Raw genomic sequence first — 25,689 nt, forward strand, 5'->3', positions numbered from 1 at the left:
AACCTGGAAGCTGGTTCTGGGGCTGGGGCTTCTGTCTCACCTCAGTGCTGTATCTGACAGAGCCCCAGAGCCCGGTGGGGCTTCAGCATCTGGTTCTAGGGCCTGGGGGGTTTCTTCCAAGCCTCTGCTGCCTCCTCCCTTAACCTTCCCCATGATGGTATTGGGGGCCCTTCCAGTCTCACATGCTGCCGAGTTCCTCTGAGCACCTTTCACTTAGGCTGACCTGGGCATGAGTCACTGGGACTCTGTTGTTCTTTCTGTGTACCCTTCGCCATGCTTTTCTGTACACAGAGATTGTTTCTCTCCATTGGGTGCGTGTTTGAGTGTTGCTTAGCAGCACCTGTCCCCATGTCCCAGCAGACAGCCCCAGAGACCAGGGTGTTAGCCTTGAGCTGAGCAAGGCTTCTGGCTGGTCATGGGCTCTGAGTCATCCGGTGTTCCGCGCTTTGCCAGGGGAGACAACCTTTCTCTTACCATCTCGGTGGAGTGGCCCAACCATGGTTTAGAATTCCTTTTCCAAAAGTGGCTGTACATCTGTAGGAAATACTCATGATCTTTTGTGCCAAGTGGCTTCTGTCATGTGCACCACCCCTCTTCCTCACCCAGTTGCCTGTCATTGATGAGGGGTTTGCTCCTAGAGGTTCTGGTCAGGTGGTAGGCAGGAACTATTGGTCTGGCTCTTTGTGTCTGCCATATAATCCTCTTCTAGCTTAAAGAAAGACTGCTTTTTTCTTAGAAATCCAGTGTCCATAGATGTGGATTTACACAGTCATTTCCCAGATCTTTCTTAATCAGATATTGGGGATTCTGCAGAGATTCGCCACTTTGGGCAGATCTCACAACTTTGCGTGGAATTCACTCTGGTCTGATAGACCCAGGTCCCCAAAAGTGCATCCTGAGGCCTGTCTGATCAGAGTTATCCTCTTTCACTTGGGGATGGTGTCCCTGAGCCCAGCCCTGCCCACGGAAGACAGAGGTCCATCTGTCCTGGGTACCTTTTGGTGAGCATTTTGGCAGACGAAGTCAGGACACACTCCTAGCTCTGTTTTAGGGACAGTGAGGAGTGCAGGTGGGTACATGAGCAGATCCTCAGCTTTGAACAGGACCCCCAAGTGGTACCAGTCACGAGCTCTCCCCATGCTCCCCGCCCCCTCCTTATATCTCTGGGAGTCCCCTGTGATCATATCTCCAGTGGTCTGCTGGCTTAGCACTCTGCAAGCCCCATCTCCTTCCTCCAGGCTGCTGAGTGTGGAGGCTACTATCTTGCTGGGGCCCCTACCATTCTCAGCCCTGGGCCAGGTTGGGGTAGGGATGGGGCTGGGGCCTACCTGAGGCTCCTTTTTCCCCCATGCTCATCGGCTTGAACTGTGACGTCCCCTTTGCCAGTTGAGTCCAGTTGACCCGCTGGGTGAGTGTGCTCTGGTCGCCGGAACAAAGTACCACAGCCTGGCGGCTCAAACAACAGACGTTTGTTTCTCACGGTTCCGGAGGCTGGGTGTTCAAGGCATCAGCAGGGTTGGTTTCTTCTGAGGCCTTTCTGCTTGGCTTTGGGATGGCCGCCGTCTCCCTGTGTCCTCACACGTGTGGACACATGTGTGTGTCTGTGTATCTGTCCTAATCTCCTCTTCTTGGGAAGACACCAGTTGTGTTGGTTTGGACACACTAGTGACCTCATTTTCACTTACCTCTGTAAGGACCCTCTCTCCAAACATAGTCACCTACTGAGGCACTGGGGCTTAGGACTTGAGCATAGGAATTTGGTGACAGGCACACAATTCAGCCCCCATTACGTTCTCTTGTTTTGGTCTGAACCCCCACAAGTTTAGCCTGTGCTTACAGAACAGTATGGCTTAATCAAGGTGGCATGGGATTTTAAAAAAATAATAGAATTTATGTTTGGAATATATTTGGGATATCTGAGAATCTTTTTCTTTAAGAATTATGATAGGTTTTAATACTCTCATTTTGTTATGTTTCTCTTTAAATCTTTAAAAATATGTAGTTACTATATATATACGAGATAGTCTGTTTCATTGACTATATGTGTGTGGTTTCTTCAGATAATTTGAAAGGTTTACAATCCGCTTTCAGTTCTAGTTCTCTTCATAACTACCATACAGCTTTATAATATACTCTATTCCTGTTGCTTAGATGCCCTTACTGACTCACCACTATGAACTGTGACAGAATTATTCTGAAAACTAATAATCTCAACAAAAACAACTAACATTTACTAGACTTGATTTTTTTTTTTTAATTAAAAAATTTAACCCTCTCCACAACCCTGCCTTGTAGAGGTGAGGGATTCAGCAGGAAGTTGTCCATGACCATTGGGGTTAGAATCTAGCAGAGATGGAATTCAGCCTGGAGTCTGTGTGATTGCAAAGCCCTGCCCTGCCCCATCTGATTTAGGCCCGCACTTCCTGGGTAACTGCCAGCACTGCTCCCTCTTGTCTCTTACCTTTTTGGAGCTGGGCTCTAGAGTGGAGAATTCTGAGCTGCAGATCTCAGGGGCTTGGTCCTGCCCTGTGCCGTCTGCAGGTCTGTTCAGGGCTTCCCTGACACTTATTCAAACAGTGGTTCTAAGGTCCCCTCTATGTGGCCCCTGAACAGTGTCCCAAGGCAGGGAGTTGCAGAGGTGAGTCAGGGCCAGCGCCCTGGGGCCACCAGCCTGGGTCTCCAGAAGCAGCCTTATCATGCTCTCAGTGCGGCCCAGCTGGGTGCAGGCTGGGCCTGGGGCAGCCCAGCAGCCAGCAGTATTGAAGACCCCTCTGTGTGTTCACGCCTGCTTGGCAGATTCACTGAGGCACGAAGGGGTAGTGAGCAGTGTGGGGCCCTGCCAGGGACAGAGAAGGGACTCAGATTCTTTTTACTTCAGTATGGTAGCAGAGAGGGGCAGAATAGCAGACCCAAGCCTCTGCTGCTTTCCACTGCCCCAGGCTTCAGCATCCCATCTCTAATGCCTAGTGACATTCCTACTCCACAGCCCCTGTCCTCGGAGGTGCTTCCAGTGAGGAGCACCTTTGCATCTGTGTCAGCCAGGCTGCCACCAGAGGAGCACAACCAATAGGAGATACATGTGCAGGTGTAGACATGTATGTACATGTAGGCACACATGCATATGCAGAGGTGTAGACATGTTGATAGACAAATGATGCACAAGACATGTGTACACAGACACACACACATATAAACGTTTTTAAAGAGGGTTTTACAGGGCACTGGTCTTATGCTATCGTGGGGCTGGTTAAGCAGTCTGTTAGGCTTTCTTCCGTACCTCTGATGCTGGAGCTTGAAGCCTGCAGAGAAGGCACCGAGGAAGGGGGGACCAGGGGCTGGGGCCCCACGAGGATGGACTGAAGTGGCCTCTGAGATTGATGGTATGGGTATCCCGCGGAAGCCAAGGCCCTTTTGTCATGGAGAATACCACACGCATCTGGTCCAGGATCCAGAGAAGCTGAAGGAGGAGGATCTGGGGGAGGGTGGAGCAGTTTCAGCCTGGCCACTGTTTCATGCAGGGAGGTGCATGGGCCGGCAGCAGTGTGCTGAGCTACGGGGTGGCTGCCTCTTCCCTTCTGCCCTCCAAACCTCCCTAGAATCTTCCTGTGGTCCACCCTAGCCAGAACATACAGGAAAGTGGATTCTGGGAACTTGGCCTTGCCGTGTTGACATATTAGAAATCCTCACACCATCGGATGGTTGGGTGAGTTTGTAGGACCCTAGGTTTGGGAGTCAGAATCCTTTAAATTTAGGGAAATTGATCTGTGCCTCTTCCCTGAAGAGGGGTGCGGATAATAACACTAACACCCTATTTGTAGAGGGTTATTACTTGGAAAGATTAACTAGAATTAAAGGTGTCAGGTATGTTGCTTTGCTCCTGAATTTGAGGTAAATAATCCGAGACCTTTCACAGTTCTTGACCCTGTTTAGGGCCCTAATATCTCCAGAGAATTAAGTGTCACTCTGTCTCCTCAGTAAATGGCTTCTTCTTATAGGGCTTGTATTCCCTGCATTAAGTTTATTCCTAGGAAGTTGATATTTCTTCTTGTTATTGGAAACAAAATTTAATCATGTTTTTAAATTGGTTATTGATGATATATGGCTCCAGAAGGAGGTTAATAAATAGTCATGTTGTGTTTTTAGTGGTCTGGGGTTTCCTCATAACTCTGATACTGTCTGTTGGATTTAGATAGGATGTGTATTTTCTATTTATCATTTTAATATCCTTTTTATATGTGTTTTTCTGTGCCCTCATGGAGAGTGTAAGGTTAGGCCAGTCTTCCTATCATGCAGAGGTATATTTGAAGCCACAAAAAGCTGTGTAATTTTATCAAATGATGCTTTGTCAGCATTTCTCAAGATGACCATGTATTTTTGTTTTTGTTTTTGAAATATTAATATGATTAATGATATTAATAGGCTTTCTAGGAGGACAGAATAGTGAAATGAGAGGCAACTCTATGGAAAGCACATAAACAGCATAGTTTGGTTCTTGATTACAAATTTGACCTTGGACAAGCCAGTGTATTTTGTTATTTCCTTGAACAATACTTGACATCCATGTTTCCTTGCCTGTAAAATGGGCATAGTGAAGCTTTCCCTTCTTTTATTACTAGTGAGTTGGAAGGATAACAATGAATCAGTAGTTCCTTCCTCTCCACTTACTGAAGTGCTTTCCCATCTTCAAAAGAACAGTGAAGAAAGTGTAAAATGAAGGGGATATCATGATCCTACGTCTTGTACCATCATCAGCCAAGAATTCATTTTTCATTCACTAATTGATCTAACAAATATTTATTGAGCAACAGCAACATGCTAGGAATTGTTCCAGATGCTGGGAATACAGCAGTAAACAACGTAGGCCAGTTCCCTGCACAGTGAAGCTCACATCCCTATAAACAAAGCCTTTCATCTATGTGTCAGCTAAGTGATAAATATGATAAAGAATAAAGCAGGAAAGGGGGCGGAGAGTGAGGCAAGCTGGGGAGGTTTACTCTATGTGAGGTGGTCAGGAAAGACCTCTGAGGGGACATTTGAGCAGAGAACTGTATGAGGAGCCGGGTGAAGCCCCACGGAGGTCTGGGTAGAGGCGCAGCAAGTGCAGAGGTCCTGAGGTTTGGCAGCAAGGCCCGTGCCCTTTGGAGTGAGCAGGCAGGAGGAGAGGGCCAGGCATACCATCAAGGAGGGTCGGGTAGTGCAGGACTTAGTGGACCACCAAAGGGACTTTCTTTTTGTCACTGTGAAGGGATGCCCCCGGGGGGGTTATGAGCTGTTACACGATCAGGTTTCTTGTCCTAAACTGATCGCTCTGGCTGCCTGTGGAGCTTGGACTGAGGCCTGTTAGAAGTCCAGGTACAGACCTGAAGGGAGGGCAGCTCAGTGTGGGATGATAGCAGCGGAGGGTGGTGGAAGGAGCCCGGTTTGGGGTCCGCTGGGGAGGAGGCGCTGGCAGGATTCGCTCATGCATCGCCAGCCTCATCTATAGACAGACTACTTGGCTTTTCCACTGAGAAAAAAATGTGTCCGCCACCCTTCTCAGCCGGGAAATGTGGCCCACATTGTGCTGAGCGAGGAGAAGCTCTGAGGGCCCCCAGCAGCTCACAAACCTCTGGCTGGACAGCATGATCTGAGCCATGAGCATAGCTGAGGGGTTAGGATGGTCCCAGGGGAAATTCTGTTCCGAGGCCAAGCCCAGAAACACGCTGCACGGTGTGATCTGACCCACGGAGGAAGTGGCGCCCCAGGTGGCCTCCCTGTGGGACAGCAGAGGTCCATCGGGAAGGGAAGATGAGCGGGTTGGCCCCTGGCCCCCTGTTACAGTTGGCGTTAGTCATAGATCCTTCGCCACGGGGGACATTGTGATTAATTAATAAAAGACAGACAACATTTGGGAGGCATTTGCTTTAATTCGGGGTGTCTAGCCCTCCTTCAGACAGCCCTTTGTGCTGAACCCACCCCTGTGCTCCAGCGGGGCCAAGTCGCTAATTTATGTCCTTGCTCTTTAAACACTGCTCCCCGGCTCAACTGGAAAAACTCTCTTCCCGCCCTAAATATTAGAGCTTCATCTTCCCCACTGTTTTCTGCTTAGTGTTCCTTGCTTTGATCTTCTGCTGAAAATTTATTTCCTTCTCAGAGCTCAGGCATCCAGCTCTGAGCAGGGAATGTAGCCCCCCAGACGGCAGGCACCCCGTCCCCACGCCTCCCAGTTCTGAGGCCTGCAGTTGTATATTTGCCCTGCATCTTGCACGTTCATGGGGCACAGAGCTCAGGAGGTGGTACCAGGTCTGTGGGTGGAAAGCAAAGAAAAAGAAGGCATTGTGCTTGCATTGCTTGGCTTTTAGTCCCTCCACGTGGAGACAGGAAAGCGCACGTTAAAAATAAGATGAAAAGGCGAAATCGGAAACATAAACAAATGTACACCAGCAGAGCAGGATGGAGCTTTCATAGCTGCTCCCCACCCTTAATAAATGCTTAGGAGAAATCCGTCTGGCCAGCTCAGTCCCTGGAAAACCAATCTGAGTAATGGGTAAAGGGACAGAGTTGGAGCTGTCAGGAAGAAGAGAGAAAGGACTGATTTTGAAGGGTCTGTCTGTCTTTTGGACAAGGATGCCTGCAGGGAGAAGCCCAAGCCATGGGGAAACAGGAGGAATTTTAGGTCCTTTGGAGAAAGGGAGGTGATTTGGGCTGCCATGGGTCACATTGAAAGGGAGGAAAAATAGATTTTAAGTTTTATTACACGGTGTAAAGGAAGCCCTCGGCCACTTTTTGAAAGAGACTCATTAAAGATCAAATTGCTTTTAAAATAACTGTTGGTTATCTGAGTGCCGTGCTTTGGATGGGATTGTGTGTGGAGACTGAGGCACAGCTGTGTAGATGAAGACTTTGCTGGTAAGTGGCAGTCATCTTTGTGGGTACACGTGTCCAGTGTGTATATCTGTAGGAATTCCCAGTTGCTGGGCTAATGGTAACCATGTTAAACCTTTGGAGAAACTGCTGAGTATTTTCCAAACCTGCTGCACGGTTTGATCTTCCTGCCTGTATGAGGGTCTGATTTCTTCTCCATATTCTTGTCAACACTTATTATCTTTTTTTTTACTACAGCTATTCTAGTGGTTGGGAAGTGTATTTCATTGTGGTTTTGATTTGCGTTTCCTTGAAAGCTAATAAATGCTGAGCATCTTTTCAGGTGCTTCTTGGCTGTTCCTGTATCTTTGGAGAAAGATTTCATCAGAGCCTTTGCCCATTTTCTTTTGAATTGATTTAAATAACAGAATGTTTTTATTATTGAGTTTTAATCATTCTCTATATGTTCCAGATAAAAGTTCCTCGTTATATAGATGAATTGCAAACATTTTCCATTCTGTGGGTCGTCCTTTCACTTCCTTTTTGATAGTGTCCTTTGAAGCACAAAAATGTTTAGTTTTGACAATGTCTACTTTATCACGGTCTATTTTTTTTCTTCTATGCTTTTTTTGCTTGTGCTTTTGTTATCATACCTAAGAAACTATTGCCTAATCCAAGGGCAAGAAGATTTATACCTGTGTTTTCCTCTAAGAGTTTTATAGTTTCAGCTTTTACATTTAGAGCTTAGATCTGTTTCAAGTTAATTTTTGTTGATGGTGTGAGAATGAGATCTGTGTCATTCTTTTGCATGTGGATATCTTGTTCCAGCACTGTTTGTTGAAAAAACTGTCCTATCTCCATTTTATGGTCTTGGGAATTTTATCTTTAGGCTTCTTTTAACTATGTTATTTACTTAAGTCATTGGGTGAGGAACCTCTCCTGTGCGTCTTCTGACTCAGGGAGAAATCAAATCCATCAAGGATCATTTATACCTAAAGATGCTTTTGTTTGGAATTTTAAACAAGATTTCAATGAAAACTTTTGCCAAAAATGAAAATAGGCAACAACCAATACTGGTTTGTGAATATAAGTAATGAAACATTGAAGTTTTATATTCTGGCCCAGGGAGGGGTGAGTAGGGGAGGCACTTGGCCTCAGCTTGTTCTGGAATTCGTTGATCTGTGGATTGAAAATCAGAGCTGATTGCATCAAGTGTGGGAGCTGGGGCTGTGGGTCTGTGAGCACGAGGAACCCCATGTTCTTACGCTCCTCACACTCCTTAGCAGCAGGAGGTCAGTGCAGGGACAGCCGGGCAGAAGGAGCAGTCATGTATGGGACTCGGCTCAAGTTGTTTCTTGGCCTTGATTTAGGGAGAGGATTAGGGAATTATTTCCTTTAGAAGCCTCCACCGCAGAATGGAATCCTGGAGTGCGGAGGCCTCTGCCTCCCACGTGTGGGTTGGGCTGTGGAGCCGCCCCGGAACTGCGGGTGTGGGCCGGGAGGACTCATGGCCTCTTGTGTGACTCGGGGCCCCAGCCTGGGCAGGTCTGGCCCGGGTCCCTGGAAACTGGACCCAGATCCCCCACTGGCAATGCTGGTCCTGGGAGTCCACCCAAGCTGAACACCCCAGAGCACAGGATTAGCTAAGCCCCAGATGTTTAGAGCCCTGACTCAGTGTTTGTGTGTTCTCTGTCGAGTGCTTACGCGGCCCCAGAGGTGGTCCTGGAATTGGCTCAGATCTCTGCAGGATTCTTGGTTAATCGGCATTTCTAGGGAGAGGCCTGGGTTCCGGGATTTACTCAGAGCTTTCTGCCCTGGTCCACTCAGCCTGGCTGGAACTTGCTCAGTCTAAGGGGCTTAGGGGAACAGAGACAGGAGCTCCCATCTTGGAGGGGAATCCAGTCAAACCTCTGGACTTAGGGGAATTCTTTGCCTAGCATTCCTCTGGTTCAGTTAGTGTCTTTAAATTCACGGTTCTCAAGGAAGAGTTACGGCCTCCAGCCCCGAGCCTGTGTGTCTGTGTGCACGGCTGAAATGGTCCAGGGGAGCTGGGTGGGCTGTTGATGATGAGGGCTCTGAACAAAGAAAAAGTGAGCATTCCACACAGCCCTGCAAGCCCAGGTCTCCTCCAGACCGTGGAGTCCCCAGCCCTCCAGCCCCTGCTAGCCCACCTTCACGCCGCAGGCTCTGCCAAAGGGAGCGGGCCATGCAGTGACCCCTGAAAACCAGCAGTCCCCTCGTGTGAGACAAAGCTGAGTCCCCGGAGGGGCTGATGCGGCCTTCTACCAGGGCTCTCTGAGTCACTGCCTGTTAAGCTATCCCAGCGTCGAGAGTGAAGCCAGTACCCACAGTCACCCCAAGTGGGTAGTGACAGATTCAGATGTTGGGGGTCAGGGAGGTCACTAAGATCCAAAGAATGACGTGCCACTGGAAATGGGCAGCACCAGCCAGCCATGGGGAAATGCACGCCCAGCTGGAAATCTAAAATCTCCCCATCTTGTAATGTTGGTAATTGGTTCAAATTAAGAACAACAATGAACACCACAGTGTGCGGGCCAGAATCGCCCAACAGCCTGGTTGTAGCCGTCTCTCTGCATAGGAGACTGGGTCCTACGGGCAGGCAGTGACTCATGTGGGGCTGCCAGTGCAGTAAGCAACCTGCACCCACACCTGGGTTTCTGGGCTCCCAGGCTCTGGTGCCATGTCCCATCCACCACACCAGTAGCTGCCAGTGAAGGAAATGGAGCCCCAAAGAGATGAAGGCAGATCTCCAGCTTAGTGAGGGGCAGAGCTGGGATTTGAACCCAGAACTGGCTCTGTACACTCTGCAGTCACTGGGATGAGAATCGGGGTCTACATGGTTCTGGATCACCTCCTCTTCCAGCAGCTTGACACCAGGATGGGCTCCTAACCCTCAAATAGGGCTGCTGCCTGACCGGTGAGCAGCACCCCTGAATCTGGTGGGCTTCTCTGGACCAGGAGCAGCTGGTGAGAGGCCGTGCCTGCACATGCACATCCACCTGCATTCTCTCTCCATCTTTGCCCTCATGCCCATTCATCATTCCCAGATTTCCTGCCTCAGGACTCCGAGGAGTTCCCCAGAAAGATGAGAGTTGGAGCAAGTGCTTCTCCCAAAGTGGATTTAAGCTGGGCCTTCCCTGAGACACTGGATCAGTCACTGCTGGCGGGCTGGAGTCCAGGGACCCTGAAGAGTGTGGCCAGGCTCAGCCCCTGCTGCGGGTTCCCTGCTCTGAGCTGGTGAGCCAGGTGACCCATGAGTCCAGACCTCAGCCTGGCAGCACCCTGAGTGGAGCTCGCGGAGTCCACCTTGTCTGGTTCCATCTGGTTCAGGGATGGGAATATGGGTGGAGGGTGGGGGTGGCATGTGAGAGTGGGGGGCGGGGGCAGGGAGTGTTAGTAAAGAAGGCAGGGTGGAGGGACTTCGAAAAGATTTACTAGCTAAATATTTTCCGGATGTTTTCACAGTCCTTTAACGCTGATCCAGAGGAAGGCTAAACAGGACTTGGTCTAGTTTTTCTACGGCCCCCATCCTCAGCACACCCCTCCCACCCTGGCCTCAGCCCCAGCACCTCCCTGGCTGTACCCCCACTGCCTTGTCACCATTCCCTCCCCTCTTTCATCCTATTGGGAGAGAAGAACAATCTCCTCCCCCACCCGCCGACTCTTAATCATATTATACATGCAGTGTGCAACCTGTTTTTTTCCTTCGAACTTAGTATTTGTTGAGTATCTTTCCATGTCAATAAATGTACTTGAACAGTCATTTTTCATGTCTATTAGTTCATTGTTTGGATAACTATTTGTTATTTATAGTCCACTAATGATGGACACTGAGGTTGCTTGTTTCCTTTTTTTTTTTTGCTATTAAAATCACTGAAGCTGAGATTCCTTGTGATGGCATCTCCCTCTGTTGAGACTAATTTCCTCGGAGGAGCTCCTCTGTAGTTACTGATGTACACGTATGGCGTACATTCTGACCCCTGCTGTCCTGTTGCTTTTTAGAAAGGTCATACCAATCAGTAGCGCTTGAGGATGCTTGATGCCCTGTTTGCTGGCCAAGCCTGGGATTTGCAGGCCTAAAGGGAACTCTACCCTGACCGTTTTATTCCTGGGAGAAAAATGTGAAAGAAAACTGGTGGCAGTGTATTCTACCTATGCCCGTATGGGTCAGCCTGCCCAAGATACTCTTTTCCAACACTTCTCTTTTTTCAATTCCTTGTTCCTGCCTATCCTTCCAGACCCAGTTGAGTGGGTCTTGCTACTTCCAAGAAGCAGGCTGGTGTAATGGGAAGAGTGCTGGGTGTGAGGGCCTAGGCCTCAGTCTTGGCTCTGCTACTTAACTACCTAAGGAAACACTCTTCTTTTCCTGGTGACTCTGTTTTCTGATCTTTAAATGGGAACAGTAATACTGTAAATGGCAAATTCTTGTCTCATGGAATTATATATGTGGCACCTAGTGGCTGGTGAGTAATTAAGGCCTCCCCCAGTTGCTACAGCATCTGTAATTTGTCCCAGTCTCCCTGACCTCACATCACCCAGCACCGCACTGACTCCCATCCCCTTAACCCTCTCTGGTCACTTACTCCACAAGTCATTCTTACAGACTTCAGAGATGAGTGATTTGAATCTTTGAGTGCATAGCAGCAGCCCTCGCTCTCAAGTGGGTTGTTCCTCTGTCCTTAGGCATCTAGAAGTAGACGAATGACTCTCAGAACCACTGTGTCTCTTGCTGTTCTTTCTGCCAGACTAAGGGGAGGGAGCTCTCAACAGGATCTGTGCCACCTGTAAATGGTGTTGTGGGTCCTAGGTGAAGGCAGCCCACACCTGCCAGCAGGGACTTGTGCCCATGTGTGGGCTGCCTAGGTATCTGGGCTCCTTTTTTGAATTTGGTGAGCTGTGCCATGGAGGTTGCGTTTCCTCTGGACCACATCCTGTGAGTCTCATTTGGGACCCGTGTGTTTGCCCCAAGTCCTGCAGTGTGACAGCCAGTCTGTGCTGGGCCATGCTTCTCCTTGTCCACCCTTGGCCTGGCCTCTCCTTGTCAGAGGCTTGTGCAAGGCCCTGCCATGAGGGCCGGTCGGAGCCGTGAGCCGTGTGGGGAGCCCTCTCGGGCACAGTGATAGCTCTGTTTCCTCCTCCACCTAGCCAGGGGCCCCCATTCACTGCGAGGAGAGTCACGCATTCCCCCTTGAGATAAGAATAGAGCCCGACTGTGCCCCAGGACAGAGTCCAGCTTCTTCTGCCGGCCCTCCGAGGCCTGGCAAGGGCTCCCAGATGGTACTGGCATGAGTGGGCCCTGGCTGCCTGCCCCGCCTGCCCCTTGTGCATTGTGTGGCTGAGACACTGGGTGCAGTGTGCATGCCTGCCTGCCTGGGCCCCCTGGAGACCACTGTCTCCAGGCTCTGCTCATGATGGAGGGGCTTGGCCTGGAATCCGCAGCCCCAGGGCTCTGCTGTGCCCCTTCCCCTCCCTGGGGCCTGGGACTCCCTGCATGGCACCTTCCTTGAGTGGCCTGTCCTGTCTGTTCCTAGAAGGGAGGAATCATCTCTTGCTTGGAAGGTGGGGAGGAAATCTCCAGGAGGAGCCAGTGGCTGGGCACTGAAGGCAGCAGTCTGAGGACCAGTGGCTCTTTCTGCAACCCCAGGGGGCAGGAAACAGGAACCAGCAGGGGCCACAGATGTGTGGGTGATGAATGGGGTACTGGGACATCCACCCTTAGCCCCCCTGTGTCTGAGGTGGGAGATGGAACAGCCTTGCAGCAATTCATGTGGGACTGAACCAGGCGCTGTTAACCAGGCATGGGGCATAGGGGGTCCGAGGCTCCTCTTGTGATTATATTAGATGATTCCCCAGTGTACTTTCTAGCCCTCGGATTCTAAGGCAGATTCTCACACTGTGGTCCCTGCACCAGTAGCATGGGTACCAGCATTACCTGGGAACTTGGAGATGCACATTCTCGGGCCCCACGCTCAGACCCGCTCAATGAAACACTGGGAATGGGTCACCAAATCTTTGTTTAACATACGATCTTGGGAGTTCTGATGCACGCCGAAACTCCAGCGCTGCTGCTGTAGGAAGGCTGTTTGAAAATAGAGTGCAAGTCTTTCCTGGATCTGTCAGGTGACTCAAATGAATTTTGAGGGTCTTGGCAACTTGGAGGGTGTGAGATTTTATATCTCAAATAAAGAGATATAAAAATACTTGAGCATGGAGCCTCTCATTCGGTCTTAAAGATCTTCAGCCTGCACATTCTCACATCGTTCTGTTAATTCTCCAATCATGTGAGGTTGTGGGTGGGTTTATGGGGGAACAGCTAGGAATTGTGGTTATAAATAACTTGTTCAAGCAGTGGGGATGTGATGGGGAGCCAGGGGTTTCCTCTGTGCATGTGACTACCCGTCAAGCCATTAGCCTGCCCTGCTCGTGGCGAGCACCCAGTGAACCTGGCCGTGTGGCTGTGTGCTTGGGCTGGGAAAATAAGTGTGTTTTTGAGTATTTGAATAGGGGCACACATGACCCCAAGTGTTTGGGAAAGGGACTTGTGTGAAGGATATCTGGGTCCCTGTCTCAACCTGTGAGGGTTTCTGAAAGATGCTGGCTTATGCATTAGCTGCTTTTCCAAAGAGAAAACATGAATTGGACGTCTTCAGTGGTAGGGCAGGATGAATGAAAATCCAGCGCTGACCATTCTTTGAGGTTTTAGGAGTTTCTAAAGTCTCATGCAGACACTGTGGGTCTGGGAGAATGTGCCACCTCTGCAGATGAGGAAGCATGTTCTTGGGATTGGGTTCACACAGTTAATAATAAGTTGTGTGCTCTGATGTTCTCCCTCCGTTATACTGCCCCCAAGGCCTTGCTTCTGATGCCACCTGGAGAGGGGATCTGGCTGGTGATGTTTGAGTGTGGAAGTTGCACAGCCAGCTCCTCGGTCAAATCTCAGTGCCGTTGGTGAGAGGTCAGGGTGTTGCCACCGGAGGCCTTGTGCCAGGGGCCCACCAGCTCCCAAGTCTTCTGTCCTGAGAATTCGTGGCTTCTGAGGTGACCATACTGTTCCCAGGTGGTTGCTGAGTTCTTTGCTGGGGTGCCAGTGGCACCCAGAATCTTCTGGGCTTCTGAGACTTGGTTGGAAATGGGGCTGGAGAAGCATAGGGAAGAGGTTGACGAGGATAGGTAGGCAACCAACCTCAGGTATAAGATTAGATCTTCCATACCTCTGTACCTATATATACTCTACTTTCTCAACCAATAAGCAAGCCTGTGATCTCACAGGTGGCTAGAATACTTCAAAGCAGATCAGTCGATTCAAAATGGTTCAATAATAGACAGCATTTACATAGCACTTGCTATTTTTCAGGCACCGCTTTAAACACTGTACCTTTATTAACTCATTTGATCCTTACAGCACACCTCTAAGTATTGCCAAACCTATTTTACATATGGGGAAAGTGTCACAGATCAGTTGAATAATTTCTTCATTGTCAGCCAGCCAGGGACAGGGCTTGCCCAGGCTCAGGACCACTGGTCACTATACCTTTGTTGCCTCCCTCTGTGCCCTTCTCCCACCGTGGGGAGCTGAGGGCCTGCAAGCCCTGGGCTCTGTCCCTTCTCCCATCCTATGAGTCTGCACAGCCAGTTGGAGTAACTAAGTGGTTCTGTGGTTTGGGTTCCCAGCAGGCCATTGCTTTCATGCACAGTTGTGAAGGGGAGGAAAGGGTGAGGAGGGGAGCGAAAGGGGATGCCCAGGGCTCTCCTCTCTGTACACCTTCCTCCCCACCCCAGTGCCGGCTGCTCTGCTGAGCTGCTCTGCTGAAAATGATTACTGTGCTTTTGGGAACAGCACAGTGGCCCAGGAATTGAGTTCTGGTCTAGCTGAACCATTTGCAGGGATTCAGTAGTGGGATGGGAAGGTTAAGTGATGGCATGCCATCTTCTCAGGTCCCCACGACTTTCGGGGGAGATGAGATGGGAGGAGTTTATAGAGGGAGGTGGACAGGTCCGCAGCTCCTGGTGGCTGTGTCTCCCCCTGGGGCCAGCACTGGTCCCACTGGCTTACAGCTGGAAGAGATGGGCAGCTCCAGAGGCTCACAGTCTGTGAGGAATGTGCACCAAGGTTAGCCTTGACTTTGCTCCAAACAGGAAGAGCCTTCTCGCTTGGCCCCCTTGCAGTCCCTGGGTACTTAGCGCTGCTGATAAGAGTTCTAAGTTACTGTCAGAGGCGTGAAAAGCCTGACACACTCCTGTACTCATCCTCTGCCCCCGGGCCACTAGGGCCCCCGGAGTGAGTGCAGCCAGGCAAGGAATCAAAACCCGTCTAACAGAGATGCTCTCTGATCAGGGCAACCAGCAGGGCCCACTTCTCAAGAAGATGTTGGGTTTGAAACATGGAGCGGAGAAGTTGGGTGAGAAGGTCCTAAAACCAGTAGAGCTTTGGGAGGGTGACCAGGCAGGGTGTAAGGCTGTGGGCAGCCTCCAGCGAAGCCACTGGGTTGTGCTTTCTGGTAGCTGAGGAGAAAGCAGTTTTAACTAACCCAGGTCACGGATACTGGTGGTGACAGGGGCAGGGAGGCTTGAAGTAGGAGGAAGGAAGTGGACAGGGAGCCTGACCGAGACCCAGACATTCTCGGGAGCGTCCCATGGCTCTGTCCCAGCAGGGTTAATGGGTCAGTGTGATTGCAACACTTGCAGGAATCCTGTGAGATGGCAAGATTCTGCTCAATCCTGACCCATCTAGAATGAGAAGGTCTTAGGTCTTTCTCTCTGAATAAGATGTAAGTTTCCTGAGAGTAGGGAGTGCCTGGGGCTACTGGTGCTGAGCCCTCAGTAGCTATTTGGTGAATGGACGGAAGCAGAAGGAAGAAGGCAGGCCCAAGAGCTAGAAAGACCTTCAGCGGTGACTTGGAAGCAAGCAGAATCTGGAACAATTCAAAACTGCCCCCGACCCCCTAGTCTGCCTCAAACTCCTGATTCCCCCTACCTTCTTCTGGTTTTTTTTTCCTCCCCATCCTCTAATATTCTTTATAGTTTACTTATTGTTTTTATGGTCTGCACCCTCCCTCACCACTGCTGGAATGAAAGCTCTGTGAAGGCAGAGGTGTTCTCCCTTCTGTTCTCTTCCCTGACATGCCCCAAATGTCTAGAAGCAGGGCCTGGCCATGTGTGCTCTCTAAATACCTGTCGAATGAATGGATGAAGGTGCCTGGGAAGAACTCAGCTCATGGCAGCCACCTCCGGGACCCTGCTGGCAGTAAACACTGCCTTTGAGCACATTGCATGTTATACTGGCATCTGGTGGGGGCAACACCTGGGTGCCCTGGAAGGTGCCTTGCAGTCCAGCCACCTGCCCTCCACACTGCCCTGTCCCCGTGATGTTTTGGGCCCCTGGAGTAGGACCCAGCCGATACCTCACAACAGCCAAGGGTTACAGGGGCTGTCCAGGTGGCACTGGCAGGGCGGTCAAGGGCCCAGGCAAACTGGAGGGGCTAGCCAGGTAGTGAGTATAGCTTTTGGCAGCAAAGGATTTTGGAGTCTGTGGTAGGATGGCACTCCTGAATCCCACCCCGCCCTCCTCCCTTCCCCACAACTCAGTTCCCACCCTATGGACTGAGAAGTGGAAAATGCCTGGTTGAGCAATTGAGGGCTGAGTTGAAATCCCTGTTTACTCAGCCTCTGTGGGCTTGTCTTGCAACTAGCTGCCCAACTCACACACTTGATCCAGGGGAGTCACGGCTGTCTCCACACCCTGGGCACTTCTCATTGCTGCCAGGGCGAAGTCCAGACCCAGATCCACAGCCCTGTGGTGGCCCCAGCCCAGACCCCAGCAGCCTTGCCCATGAGCACCTTAAGCTTTGGATCAGCAAGCGCTCCCACCCCCCAGCGTTTGCCCACAGTTTTGCTCTTGGCCTCCTGATCTGCTCACTCCATATCTCTGTTCAGCCCATGCAGAGCCTCACGCCTGGTCCTTCCCCCAGGCTGGGCTGCCTGCAGCCTTCTCTAGTGCTAACAGCGAGTGTGTCCTTGCAGCTGCCTGGGTCCAGACCCAGAAACCTTGACTCCGCCTTTCCTCTCCCTTCCCGCGTTCAGTTTATCAGGTGAGCTTGTGGGCTCCTCCTTCCTGATAGATTTTTGAAAACCACACCACTGTTCACCACCCCTACCGCCTCATCACTGTGCCACTGGCCTGTCGAAGTTCCCTCCCGACTGCTCTGTAGACACCGGCGTGTTCTTTTTAAATAAGTCTAATTATGTCACACTTCTCCTTGGAACATTCTGGTCCCTGTGATGGTAGAGTAGAAGCTGAACATGCTTTTGCAGTGGTTTGACGAGGCGCCCTGTGACTGGGCCCCATTGCCTCCTTCCTCTTCGGCACTCCAGCCTTCAGTGTCCCTTCAAATGTGCCCGGAGGGCCTTTGCAGCCCTTGTGGCAGACGCCCTGCAGTGGGCTGTGTAACTGTCCCTCAAAGAGGTCTACGTCTTAACACCAGAGTGTGTGAGGTTACCTCACCTGGCGAACTGGATTTTGCAGCTGTGATTAAGTTAAGGATCTTGAGAAAGGAGGTGATCCTGGATTATCTAGGTGGACCCAGCATAATGACAAGGATCTTCATGAGAAAAGAGGCAGGAAGGCCAGGGTCAGGAGCAGGTGTGACAACAGAAGCAAACGGTTGAGTGATTCAAGAAAGGAGTCACAAGCCAAGGAACGTGGGCAGCCTCTGGATACTGAAAGAGGGCAAGGAAACTGGTTCTCTCCTAGGCCTTCCAGAAGGAACCACCCTGCCAACCTTAACTTTAGCCCAGTGACCCCATTGCAGACGTCCTACTTCCAGAACTGTAGGATGATATGTTTGTGCTGTTCTGAGCCCATGGTTTGCAGCAGTCACAGAAAGGAGAATAGGCCACTCCTTCATCACCTGGAAGGCTGCTGCTCCCTCTGCCGTGCCCATTTCTCTATCCTGTTCTACTTATTTTTCTCCATCATTTGCCACCTTCAACCTGTCTGTGGGACTGGTTGCAGGTTGTGTGTCTGCCCCAGGCAGCCACACTAGGGCTCAGATCTTTATTCTGTTGACTGGCCCATCCCAGCACCTGGAACTGGGTGTGGTATACAGGAGGCGCTCAGTACATTTTGTTGAATGGATGAATGAATGAGTGGTTCCTTGGCCTGGACTCCCCTCTCCCCCAACCCTGTCCTCTCTGCCCTGTGTCTTCTAGCCCACTGTGGGAAGGATATCTTCCCTATCTCAACTTGTGACGGTTTCTGAAAGATGCTGGCTGAGACACTAGCTGCTTTTCCAAGGAGATAAGATGAACTGCAAGGCTTCAGTGGGAGGGCAGGTTGAACGAAAACCCAGCGGCCACCTGTTCTTTGAGGCTTTGCCCTGTTCACAGGCCTCCCCTGCCAGCGGCTTCCCTCTCAGGGAGTAGGGGTGCTTTCTGTGGGTCACTCTAACGGAGCACCCCTTGGCTGTGCCACGAGTTCTCTGGGGTGAGCCCCACGGCAGCCGGAACTGTGGTGGTGGGGGAATTCGGTTTGTTTGTGTGTTTCTTATTGACGAGCACTGTCAGAGTCTAAGGGAGCCAGTTGATCCTAAACCCAGCCTCTTACTTCATCAGAGCAAGATGAAGAGGACCCCAGGGGTCCTGCTCAGAGCTGCACTAATTTCTAGAGCCTCCATGGCTCAGACCCCATGTTGCCTGCACCCCCCAGCTGAGCTGTGTTTGGGGGCTCCTCACTCCCGCCACACCCAGGGATGGCAGCCCCCGCTCAGAGCAGGTGCTTAGAATGTGAACACTGCCAATCAGTGTTGCTGGAGGAGTTGGTGGGTGAGGCGCCGTCTTGAAGGAAAGTGGAAGGTTACCCCCAACCCCACCATGACTAGGGAAGGGGGAGGCTGAGGGTCTGGCTTGTCAACAGCAGCTTGTGAGGTGGTGGGGATGGGGTATTTGGAAGAAGGAAAGGAAGAGAAGAAACTGTAGTGAGGATAGGTGAGCAGGTGGGGCAGGCATCGTGTGCCCAGGATGGGCACCTCAGGTCTGGGCACCCCAGAAGGGTATGGGACATGGCTGAAGGAGGAGCAGAGAAGGATAAGGGAGGCTTCTCTCTGGGCTGGTGGTCGCTTCCCCAGGACGCAGCTGCGGCCTGTAAAGGGTGACCAGTTGGCTGTTGGGAAGGCTCCTTCCTGCTGTCTTCCCTGGGGACGACCCGTTTTGAAACACTTCCTGAGTTGGGGAGGGGAGGTGACATTCTGCCCCCCCTTCCCCACGTCTGCTGATGAAGTGTGGTTAGTTACAAACCTACAGCTGTGTTTTTGCACCCCTCCCCCTGCCCATGCACCCGCCAGTCCCACTGGGGGCTCCCCTCCCGCCTCCTGCTCCCTCCCTGGTCCTCCCTCTGCCGGCAGGCGGGTGACTCACTCACTCAGCTCTTGCGCAATGGTGCAGGCTCTCGCGCTCTGAGAAGAGCTGTTTGCCTCCGCGCCATAAGCTCTCCTCCTGATTTATGTCTTTTCATTTGGGTTAATGCTTTCCACATTTAGGTCTGGAGATGTGTGTGCAGCTCATCGCCGCAACCACCATACCCTAGTGCCCAGCTCAGGTCTGGCACGGAGGAGGCAGGTGGGCAGCCAGGCAGCTGTCAGACAGACAGACGGATGGAGGGAAGCTTAGAGCTTCACCCTGAAGCTGTCCCTGGCCCAGGGGCCTCCCTGCCTCCAATGCGGGAGGCCAAGAGAGGGGTGCAACCCCCACTCCTGGCTTTCCTGGGACTCGTTCTCATGCCTGCTTGTCCTGTGAAGGGCACACGCCACGGAGTGTGTGAAGAGGTAATTGCCCCGAGACTGTGACTTTCCACTGAAGAAGTCACATTGGGAAGTGAGAGGCACAAGTTGCCGGGTGTGGAAAAATATTGTCTGTGGTTTTCGGAGCTGCCGTGCAACACAGTGTGTATGTGTGTGTGGTTTTTATCTTTTCTTCTTAGAACAATAATATTACCTTTGTTGCTATGGTGTTGTTGTGGGGGTGGCTAATTGGACCCAGCCCTGATACTGGCTGGTGTCTGGTGTCCATAGTGATAATCAGACAGCAGCCAGGGGTCTTGCTTTCATTTTCTTCCCCGGAGTGAGAGGCTGGCAGGGTATCATTCAGTGGTGGCCGTGGGCATTCTATCCTTTCAGGGCTGCTGGGGTGTGGTGGCTCCCCGGTTGGAAACGACCCTGCAGCTGAGATTTAGGTAGGGGGAGGCCAATCTCAGATCATTTCCAAGGCTGGAGTACAGCACACATTTGCTGAGAGCCAGGGGTATGAGAACTCCTCTTCGGAGGCCCCAGACCACAGGGAATGGGACCCTGGCAGCAGAGAGAGTGGGGGCAGAGAGAAGACCCTAGCACCCTTGGCCCCTCACCTGGCAGGTGCCGTCTGCACATGGAGATTGTACCATCAGTGCAGAAAGGGTGTATAGTGCATCTTAAACTTTTTGTTGAATATGCATACCTAGAAGTGTGTCTTTATTTGTTCATTTTACTTTTACTGAATAGGTAATACAGTGATCAGGCCTGATATTTGAAAGGTATTAAAGAACTCAGAGTGAACAATCAGCCTCCCTCCCACTGCTGTCCTCTGTCAGTTCCCTTGCCCAGAGGCGAACAGTTTACCAGTTTCTTGTGGGTACGTCCAGAAAGAGAGCAGGCATTTACCAGTACATGTGTGCCTTTATTTTCCTTCCCACAGGTGGTAGCTGCCTCTGAGCTTCTGCACTTTGCTGCTGCTGTTTTTTTTTTATACGTGTAACTGTATATCTTGGCGTTTAATTAATAAAAAGAGTATCCTTGTTCTTTTTATTGCCTTCCAGACCTCATTTCACTGATGGGCATATAGGTTGCTTCTGATCTTTTCCTGTTACCTCTCCAAGCTGTGGATGACCTTGCACGCCCATCATTCTGCACAGAGGCCCAGAGTGTCTCTGAAGGATAAATTCCTAAAGTTGAAAGGCTGGAGCAAAGAGTATCAGTGTTTGTAATGTTGATAGAAAGTTCCAGATGGCCTTCAAATGAGGTGGTTCTGGTTTACCCTTTCACCAGCAGGATTTAGCAATATCTGCTTCCCCCATAGCCTGCCCTACACAGCACAGTATATTTTCAAATTTTTAAGATTTCTGTATGGAAGAGTTGTGTCTTTGATTTCAATTGATTTCCTCTCTGCGTCTCTCCCTGACATGGAGGCTACCTCCATGGGGCTGTGAGTGGATGGGAGCCCTCCAAGCTCCAGAAGGTCCCAGGGAGGATCCTCTACCCTGCAGACCCCTTCTCTGAACCGTGGTACAGCCCCCTGCAGGCTGTGGATTGTTTTGCACTGTGTCTCAAGGGAGGCCTCTTTTCAACCTGTGAATATTCTGTTGCTGATAACATCACTAGAATTCATGTCTTACAGGCTGCTCCCCTTACCTTCCCTACTTCTTCCTCTTTCTAATCCCCATCTTTCCCACCACACCCCTGCCTGAGTCCTGTCTTATTTGCTGCTTCCTTATCCTGCTCCTTCTGCATCTGTCCAAGGATAGAGTCTTTTCAATGAAAAGTCAGACTTGGGCAAATGTCTGTAGACAGCATTCCTTGCTGTGTGTCTCAAGACATGTGTTCCAGAAGGAATCCCAGGATAGAATGGGGTGTGCTGGCTACATTTCTCTCTCTCTGAGTTTTTCTAGTCAAGGGTCTGGAGCCAGAGCAGGAGCCAGGCATGCCTGGAGAGATGCTGTAAGCTGCACAGTTCAGGAGAACGTTCCCTGGTGATGGGAATGTTCTGTGTTTGTGCTGCCTGATACGGTAGCCACTGACATGTGGCACTTGAGATATGGCTAGTGTGACTGAGGATCTGGGTCTCCAGTTTTATTTTAATTAATTCTATTTAAGTAGTTTTATTGCCTAGTGGTTAGCGTGTTGGACAGCACAACTTTAAGCTGTACTTTTTAGATTCAGTGAGAGTCAAAGAGGCACAGTATACTTGGACGCTGTTTCTTCCAGTTACAGTCAGTAACTTGGCAGCCACAGCTTACCAAGGTATCCAAACTCGGTTACCTGTTCTGGGGACCCTCGTATTTCCTTATTGGAAATTCCAAAGGGGTTCAGCTACCCACTGGGACGGTCGTGCCTTCCAACTTGGAGTATTGGCCTGCTTTGAGGAATTTTGATATCCACAGATGTGCATGGCAGGCCCTGAGCTAGGGGCTGTAGACACAAGTGAACAAGGCAGGCTAGCCCTGTCCAGATGGGGCATCCTGTGCTATTGTTCAGTACGCTAGAGACAGATACATGGGTTTAGGAAATCGTGGTTCTTGAACTTTTTCTTACCTTGTAGTGTTACAGGGGAGGTGGTGTATTCATTGCCCGTGGCTGCTGTAATGACTTGCCTCAAATTTAGCAGCTTAAAGCGACACATTTCTTTTCTCATAATTCTGAGGATCTGACGCCTGACATGAGTATTAATGAGGCTAAGATGAAGGTGTCATAGGGCTGGCTCCTTCTGGGGGCTCTGGGGACATCTCTTCCTTCCTTTTCCATCTTCCAGAGGCTTCTTCCTTGGCTCCTGGCTGCACATCACATTGCCCTTTCTCCCCCACCTCTGTCCTCACATAGGCTTCTTACCTCTTTGCTCTTCTTGTATCCCCTTTCTTTATACGGACCCTTGTGGTGTGTCTAGGGCCCACCCAGAGAATCCAGCTTAACCTCCCCATCTCAAAATCCTTAACTTAGTCACACCTGCAGCATCCCTTTTGTCACGTAAGGTGACTTCCTGGTGTGCATGTGGATAACTTTCAGTACTTGAAGAAGAGCAGGTTTGTAAGTGAGAGAGTTATTCCCAAAGCTGGTCACTTCCCAGGTGTTTGGAACTGGTGGCCCTGGGCAGGACTCGAGCAACCCACACTGCAGGTCTGACGTTCTAAAGCAGTAGATTTCAAGTTCGGTGGGTCTCCCAGTCACCTAAGGAATGTGGAGAAAGGCAGAGCCCCAGACCTTACCCTAGTTCAGTGAGCCTAGACCTTTGTGTGCTTTATGAATTCTTCGGATGCCTGAGCCTCAGCAAAGTTTGCTCTTAGGAATAATCTGAGGGATTATGTGTGTGCATGCATGTGGGAGGTGGAACTTCTGGTCTTCTGTGAGTAAGTGCGGAAGCGTGAATACAGAAGGAAGCACTGGAAGACTGGAGGAGGGGCTGCTGTCTGCTGAGGAGCCACCTATGCCACACCTGGAAGGTGAGAGGAGGTGTGGCTGCCCCGGGGAGCAGAGAGAGTGTGAGCAGAGGGAACGACCATACCAGCAGCATGGAGGTAGGAATGATCACACCACACTTGGGGATGTGAATGTCATTTGGGATAGGAGCAGGGCATTGATTTGACAAGATGAGTACTACCCAGGTTACCCTGCCAGTGTTCTCAGGGTTCACTGGAGGCAGAGGCCGGTGTGTGTGTGTAGTACTGTCAGGGTGGAGTGGATGAAGCCTCAGACTGGGTGGTGGTGAGGAAAATGGAGGAAAGGTGATGGCTGTGAGAGATTCAGGAGAAATGCAACTATGACGTGGGTCTAATGACCAACACCAAGTGAGTAGAACGTGTTGAGCACTCTATCCTCGGGCTCAGGACGGGGAGCTGGAATGTGGTGGTGATTGAGACTGACAAGATGCCTGGCCTCATAAATATACTTCGGGGTGAGTTGGTGTGGTGGAGTTAGGCAATATGCAGACAAATAAATGAGAAACACACTCGTCAGTGGTAAATGTGAGGGAGAGTTAAACTGGCTCATGTGATTTTGGGCTTAACTACCTGGTGGCTTCTTTAGATTGGATGCTCAGGGAAGGCCTCTCTGAGGAGATGACATTTAAGCTGATGTCTAGATCCAGCCATGGGAAGAGCTGGGGGAAGGCACTTCAGAGCTGGGTGACAGCGAGTACAAAGGCCATAAGGAAGGCCCAGACTTGCCCCCTTCCCAAGGAACAGCTAGGATGTCACCATCCAATGGAACTTTCTGCAGTGATGGAAATGTTCTCTGTGCACTAGCCATGAGGCCACCAGCTGCATGTGATAAGGGAGCACTTGTAATGTGGCTAGAAAGACTTAGGACCTGAATTTTCCATTTTAGTTTAGTTCAGCTGACTTAAATTTCACTTAAAACAGCCACAGGCAGCCAGTGTCTACTGTACAGTCTGGTCCAGAGCTAGCGGGTCAGTGCGGCTGCACAGTGTGGTATAAAATGATGTAAGACAAGGTGGATGGAAGGCAGACTTTATTACTCTGTGAGTCAGGCTACATAGTTCAGATTTTTCTTCTCCAAGAGTAGTGAAAAGCCTTTGGACGATTTTATTTAAAGGTTGACATAATCTGGTCAGTGTTTTATAAGTTCACTCTGGCTGCCATGTTGAGAATGAACTGTAGGGGATGAAAAGCAGAACAAGGGGACCAGTAGGGTCATTGGAATAGTACAGCAGAGTGTTGATGGGGCCTTGAGAACAAGGTGGGAGCAGTGGAAACAGAAATGGGTGGATTCTGGGTGGGTTTTGGAGGTAGATGACAGAGGTGGACAGGGGTTGGACAGGAAAGGTGGGAGACACTTGATGGTTCTAGATTTGGGGCTTAAGCACCAGGATGGATCATGGTGCCATTTGCTAAAACGAGGCGTGGAGAGCAGGTTTGGTTTGGCTTTGTTTTGGAAGTGAGGAAGATGGGTTCTCTTTTGGATTTGTTAGAGATTCCTCTTGAGCACCCATGTCGTGATGGCAAATAGCCAGTTAGATATGGGAGAGGCAGGGCTAGAGGTAAGAATTTAGGGTCATCAGGAAATAGAGGGTGTATATAGCTATGGGACGAGATCAGGCCACTAAAGAGAGTGAGTAGATAGAAAAGAGGGATGAGGACAGGATGGCTGTAACAGGTGGGAATGAACCCAGGAGGCAGGTCCAGGAAGGACACCCCAGAGAACATGTGAGGTGCCGTGGAAGCCATGAGAAGCCATGGTCTCCACAGGGAGGGAATGTTGAATACTGCTGGCTGGTCAAGGACTCTGGAAGAGTCCAAGGTGCTCTTGGATTTGGGGACAGCATGGAGGTCATTGGTGACACTAGGAGAATAGGCTCAGTGGAGTGGGTAGACATTGGAGTTAAAACAGTAGAGGCTGTGACAAATAACTTATGATAAAAATACTTGCTTTGATGAGAGAAGCAAAGGATGAGGCAGGGGCTGGAGGAGTGGGGTTGAAGGATGTATTTATCTCATTTGATTAAAGTTAGGTGTTACTTGCTGATAGGTACAAAACAGATAGGTTGCCTTTGATAAGAGGAACACCTTTTAGTCACCATAATGGGAGGGAAGGCTGAGAAAGTGTGGGCACTGAAGGAGGTAGAATGGAATTTGGGCAGTGAGTTGGTGAGCAGGTACAGTCTGATTGCTACTGTCTTTTAAGTGAAATTCGAGGCAGGGCCATTCTTGAGAGAGTATGAAATAGTTGTTTTTTGAAGATGAAAAACAAATCCACTGGCTGACTATGTATGGGTTGCTAGATGGCTTCAACTGTGATGCTCAAAGTTGAAGGTGCAAATGAATCATTTGGGGATTAAAGTGCAGATTCTGCATTTCTAGCAAGCTACCAGGTAAATTGGTGCTGCTGTTCTTGGAGCCCCCGTTGAGTAGTTGAGTAGCAGACTCCCCAGCACATCTGCAGGGGGAAGCTTAGGAAAACACACACCTTCCCAATGTGTCCTGGAGACAGCTAAATCATTTGCTCATTGACCTTATATTAAGGCAGAGTAGCAAGAGTTGAGCATCTGAGTTTTGTGGCCATCCACTCAAAG

The 25,689-nt window shown here is 50.4% G+C and overlaps 1 protein-coding gene across 4 annotated transcripts in view; it reads left to right on the forward strand.

The window, feature by feature from the left end:
• Nucleotides 1–25,689, forward strand: part of GAS7 (growth arrest specific 7) — a 224,138-nt gene that overhangs the window by 49,006 nt on the left and 149,443 nt on the right. The window contains exon 1 of one of the 4 annotated variants that reach the window (XM_057500866.1): nt 22,702–23,176. The exons of the other annotated variants lie outside the window; for them this stretch is intronic. Coding sequence (XP_057356849.1) covers nt 23,171–23,176 — 6 coding nt within the window. The 5' untranslated portion in view covers nt 22,702–23,170. Of the gene's footprint in view, nt 1–22,701; nt 23,177–25,689 lie in introns of those variants that run through there. 4 annotated transcript variants of the gene reach the window in all.

Source organism: Manis pentadactyla, chromosome 4 (assembly GCF_030020395.1).
Source record: "Manis pentadactyla isolate mManPen7 chromosome 4, mManPen7.hap1, whole genome shotgun sequence".
Lineage (NCBI taxonomy): Eukaryota > Metazoa > Chordata > Mammalia > Pholidota > Manidae > Manis > Manis pentadactyla.